This window comes from Hibiscus syriacus, unplaced genomic scaffold (genome assembly GCF_006381635.1).
Source record: "Hibiscus syriacus cultivar Baekdansim isolate YM2019G1 unplaced genomic scaffold, ASM638163v2 tig00110407_pilon, whole genome shotgun sequence".
In the NCBI taxonomy this organism is placed as follows: domain Eukaryota; kingdom Viridiplantae; phylum Streptophyta; class Magnoliopsida; order Malvales; family Malvaceae; genus Hibiscus; species Hibiscus syriacus.
Window position 1 is genome coordinate 12575 of NW_024062725.1, and position 5693 is coordinate 18267.

Here is a 5693-nt window from a genome sequence, read left to right on the forward strand (position 1 = left end):
GATTCAGTTTTGGTCTGGATAATAATTCAACATATCTGGTTCGGTTTCTCTATAGGACTGTAATTATTAGAATCAAATCAAATTCTTTATTGTTATAACACAAAATCTTACTTTAAAACTGATGAACCAAATAGTTAAGCACTTTTTACTAAAGGAATTACATTATTTTTTTTCTAAAAAAATATTTAAGCTCGGGTTAGATTTTTTAAGGAATATACCGGGTCGGATGCTGGTGGAGGGTGAAAAAGCTTTGATCTGTCCCAATGATAATAATGTAATTTCCTTTTTAAAAAATCATTTTTTAATTTAACCCTTATTTTGTACCCGGTTGGGTCGGATCGGATGAAGGAAGGATATATAATTTCAATTCGGGTCGGAATACTCTAAAATTTCGCGTTAGATCGGAGTAGGTATAAGATATATTTTCAGGTCGGGTCGGATGAATTGACCAAAAACTTGACCCTAACCTGACCCTTTGTCTCTAGGTATAAGTAATATTTAAGACTTAGGGGCTGTTTGTTTGGCTCTGAATGGAATCATTCAGCGTTGAATGCTGAACCGTTCAACATTCAGCGCGTTTGTTTCTCAACTCTGAATGATTCAGTGTTGACTGATTCAGCAAAACAGTATTGAATGATTCAGCACAGAAGTACATTCTGAATGATTCAGAGCTATTATCAAACAACATGTCACATTCAGAACTTATTCATACAGAGCTTCTGAATCATTCAGTATTTAAAAATGAGATTATTTAAAATAATTACAGGTAGATGAGACTTCAAGTAAATTAAAAATGAAATTTGGTCAATATCGAATCGAGTTTCAAACTTTAAAATTTAAATCAGATTTAGAGGGGTTAAAACTACTGTAAAACTCGATTCGAATTCGATTTTACTTGGTGATAAATCTTAGCCAAAACTGAATTTGGCTGTAAAAAGAAATGTGAACCAGTTTGGTCCCAACTTTGAAACGAGATTTAATCAAAATGACTGCATGTGGATAAGGTCGCACACAAACTTGACGATCACGTTCCGGAAAAAGCTAAGCGAGCGATTAACCAAGCCCGACATTTCGATCACACGGCAGTGGAACATGCTCGGAAGCTAGTCGACGAGGCTCGAACCGAGGGGCCGCAAGGAACGTTGCGCTACGCCGTGGGCGAGTACAAGCAGCTCTTTGCGGTATGCTCAACCTAGTTGTGTGTCAAACTTAATCACAACTCCGTTTTCCACTCGGTGACCGAGAAGGTCGTTCCGGTGGCGGCTAATTTGTCCGGTAGGTATAACGGTTTAGTTAATGACATTAGTGGCAAAGGGTACCTTTTGTTGGTTATAACAAAATCTTCATATGATCATAGATCATATTCGAGTCATATTCAAGTTCGAGTTGAGATTAATTTTCTTGTTTTTGGTAAATAGAAATCTAAGTAAATTTGTGCATTTTCTGTTGTTATTAGTAGAGGCAAGGCCAAGTTTTCCATTGTAAATTAGACGTACGTTTTTAACTCTTTGCTTGTAAATACGAGTAAAATATGAATACCAGGTATAAAAACAGGTAAAGTACATAAATGCCTCTAATTATACGATATTATTTTATTAAACTTCTTACTATTAAAATTTATAAACTAGTCCTCTAACCATAGGAAGTTGTTTTGTTGAGTACATTGACTATTAAAAAAATACAAAATGATCACTCAACTATTTATTATATTTCAAACTCGTCCTTTTTCGTTAAAAATTTGACAATTGTATGAGTTGTACGTTAACATATTGATTGAGATATGATAAAATCTTATCTCATAATCTCAAACGACTATCATATCTCAGTCATCATGTTAACGTCCAACTCGTATGACCATTCATTTCTTAAAGATTAATCGTTGAACGTAAATTATTTAACTTCTTAATTTGTAAATTTAATTGATTTTATTTCTCGATTTAAACATTAATGTGATATATGTATACACTAAAGAATTATATACATTAAAACTATAAAGAATAGAATAAAGCTATGTAAAGGAGTTATAAAAGTAATCAATTTAAATTTAAAAGTTTTTTTTCTTCTTTAAACAGAAAATAATAATAAAACTTTTGATTATTTAATAAATATTTATTTTCTTGTTTCCATAATCAGGTGTTTGAGACCAGCTAGTCTGCATTAATTTGCTAATTATATAATAAGGTCATATAAGGTCATATGGTGCCCGGCTGGATGGCAGATTTTGGTTTATGACAATGGCAAAAATTCTAATTTGGTTTATTATATTTTTAGGTGTTTAAATTATATTTTAAAATAAAATTTTAATGTTTAAATATTTTTTTGTTAGAAACATGTGCCTAATGTTTTCTTTATTAAATTTTTAGTTGTTTACGATTAAAAAATCGTTAAATAACACGTGTTAAATTTATATTTTTTATATCCTAAAAATTATGTCGTGTGAAGCTTCCCTAAAACTTTTTTTTATTAAACTAATGTGATTACAAAATAGTATTAGTTCTAAATACTCTCAATCATTTGAGAATGAACGTTTAACCACCCTGATGCAATCGCTGGTGCTCGAACCCGTAACCTCTAGGAACAACAACGATTTCTTTAACCATTAAAGTAATTAGTTCGTGCAAAGCTTCGCTAAAGCTACGTAAGGTGCATATAAATGAATGTAATACTCAATCAATTTCGATAGGGCCCAAAATAGACCGATGACCATCTCTAATATTAACACAAGGATGGATGAACTCGGTAATAATTCAATCAAAATACCCTGAATGTTAATTATCTACAAATTCAAGGGTTGGTTTTGCCTCGGATTTACTTAAATCGAGTGGATTCGAGATCTAAAAACTCTTGAATTCAGGCCAGGTTTTCGAGTTAAGATTAAAATTGATATGTCTATATATGTGGAATATAAGCATGCATGCTTCAAAAAGAAAAACAACCTATAATCCAAGAATTAGAGCAAGGTCTAGCCTGATAAAATTTTCTGACACTTTCCCCAGAAAATAACACAGGGCCCTAAACTAATTAATGTCTTCAACTCAATTCAACAATTTTCAGCCTTTTTCCAACCATTTTCATGGGGAATCAAATTCATTCAAATAAACTGTACACACACATCTTTCGTAATCCACTATACTGAAATGCAACTTTTCTCGCTAAATTCAACAAGATTCACCAATTCCATAACCATGGAAGACAAAATTCATGAAAATCAATCATCAAGGAGAAAGAGTTAACTCGGAATTTCATATATTCATAGAAATTTCAACCCCAGAATTGTTAATCTTTTACAACAAAATTCTTCAAATTCTTAACGTAGAATTCACAACACAGTTGTAAAGATTACAATTCACCGAACTCTATGATCTTTTCACCGCTATTATATTACATAACTAAATTTCCAAAAATATAAGAGTTTATAGGCAAGAGTCAATACCAGGTAACTTAGAAGCCACGGTTCGTCGGTTGACGAACGGAAATCTGGACCGGAAGGGGACGACCGGAACCGGACCCACCGCAGCTGCTGCAAGCCATTCGACCCGACCCGGCGCAAGTCCGACAGCCGACATCTCTATCGGACCAACGGGAACAAGTGCACGCGATGCGACCCGTGCCGTTGCAAGTCGGGCATCTCGGAAACGGGCCGGCCATGGGTTTTTGATCCATGACGGATTTGACTAAGACGGCGCCGGCCAAGACGCTCAAGCCGGTGGCTACCTGAGTCAATACGTTCGGAAACATGTCGCCGGAGAAGATTTTTTCTCAATTCAACTGGATATGGAGCAGTGAGAGGAAGACGAAAGGAACTAATAGCAGCAGAAGAAAATGAATAAATTTGAGAAATAAAATGGGAAAATATTTGAATTTTTTTTTTTAGAAAAATTAAAATAATTGGCTGTGAATTTGAAGTAAAAATAAAATAAAAGCGGCATTCGAATTCTACACGTTAAGCCTTTGGGTTTTTGGTGGTGCATATGGGGCTTTGGATTGTAGCTGAGGTGATATATGATTATTTTCACGTTATCCCGCGTGATAGGACGGGATCACAATAGGTCGAGTTAAATCGATTTTTTATTAATTTAATTTAAAGTTTATTTTATTTTATTAGATTCAAAGATATATATAAAAATTTGGACTTAACTCAAATAATTTCTCATTTACGGCACAATAGTAGGACTATCGAAACCTAGATTCCCGTCGCACTGTGTCACCGGTGTTCCTCCGATCGTCTCAAGTTTCTCAACGGCTCAAACCTCTTCCTCTAATGGGTACAAATATGGATTGGCAAAAGCTCTTTGGATGCCAAGAGAGGCAAGAACTCCAATATTTTCTCCCAAAATCCAGCGAAAAAAATCCCTATTATTCAACCTCCGCATGAACTTTTCGAGGCAGGCTCAGTGTAATATCCTTAATATCGGATTAGTGACTAAATTATAAAATTTTAGAATTTGGGGATAAAAGTAGAAAAGTTAAATAGTTCAATGATTTATGTGGAGATATTTCCTGAAAGTTATTAGTAATTATTAAAGGAGATTAAGGGCAAAATGGTCTTTGTAATCTAAAGATAATTATCTTATTTCTTTATTAAGAGATAAGCTTGTGGGGAGAGTTATCTGGAAAACTCTTCTCCCTTCTTCTTCCTCCTCCACGTGAGAGCTCAAGCAAAGGTAAGATTTCTTGTTGTTGATTATTAGATGAAATTTAAGGTTGAGTTTTGATTATTAGGTAATAATTAAGCATAAGAAGAGCTTAAATTATCTTGAAACAATAAGATGAAGAGAATAGATGGAATTAAAGAAAAGAGAGGAATAAGTGAAATCTTGAAAGAGGGTTCTTTAATGAGGTTTTAGAGTGAATTTGATTTGTCATCAATCTAATTAACATGTATGAAGTGTTAGAATTGGATTTGTAACATGTTAAAATTTGGGTATGATTCTTGAATTTCTTAAGGAGAATAGGATATGGAGGTTAAAGAAGTGATTATTGAGTAGAAATGAGTGCGAATATGTTTATGTAAGTTAGGAATATGAAAGGGGATGAAATATGAAGCATTTGAGTTGAATTAAATGGATTTTTGGGCTTAAAATGCAAATTCTGGGCAAGGTGTATCGATGCACATTGAATGTGCATCGTGTGCATCGATGCACTCTTTAAAGAAGAAACATCGAATGCAATTGGTGCATCGATGCATAAGGAGTGCATCGATGCATCCCCCTTAAAATGAAAACATCGAAGGTAATTTGTGTATCGATGCATGGGTAGTGCATCGATGCACATGTTAAAGAATGCATCGATGCACTGTAGAATGCATCGATGCACTTCAAGGGGAAATTGAAATAGACACTTCTTTTGGTCTAAGAAATGATAGATTAGTGAATATCAATTGGATACTGATATGTATCAATGTATGATTATATAAAATATCGATCACGAACAAGTCCGGGTCGATTGGCAAGTTAAGATTCGATCGAAAGAGAGGAAAATCATAAAGTGTATTGGAACGTAGTGAGGCCAAGGTGAGTGCACATTAGATAGTGTATTATGTATTAATGGAAATAAGACTTGTGACAAGTCTATTTCCTATAGTAGAATGCATGAATTCATTAATATGAGCATATGTTTGACATGTTATGTGTGTGTTATTGATTGTTACATATGTTAATGATATGAGTGAATAAATGTTTATATGATACATG

At 33.8% G+C, this 5693-nt stretch overlaps 1 protein-coding gene across 1 annotated transcript; it reads right to left on the reverse strand.

Moving 5' to 3' along the window:
- Positions 1–3418: 3418 nt before the first annotated feature.
- On the reverse strand, positions 3419–3885 carry LOC120123955. The gene has a single exon (XM_039142729.1). It carries the CDS (start codon positions 3736–3738, stop codon positions 3442–3444), a length of 297 nt encoding a protein of 98 aa, XP_038998660.1. The 5' UTR covers positions 3739–3885; the 3' UTR covers positions 3419–3441.
- Positions 3886–5693: the final 1808 nt, after the last annotated feature.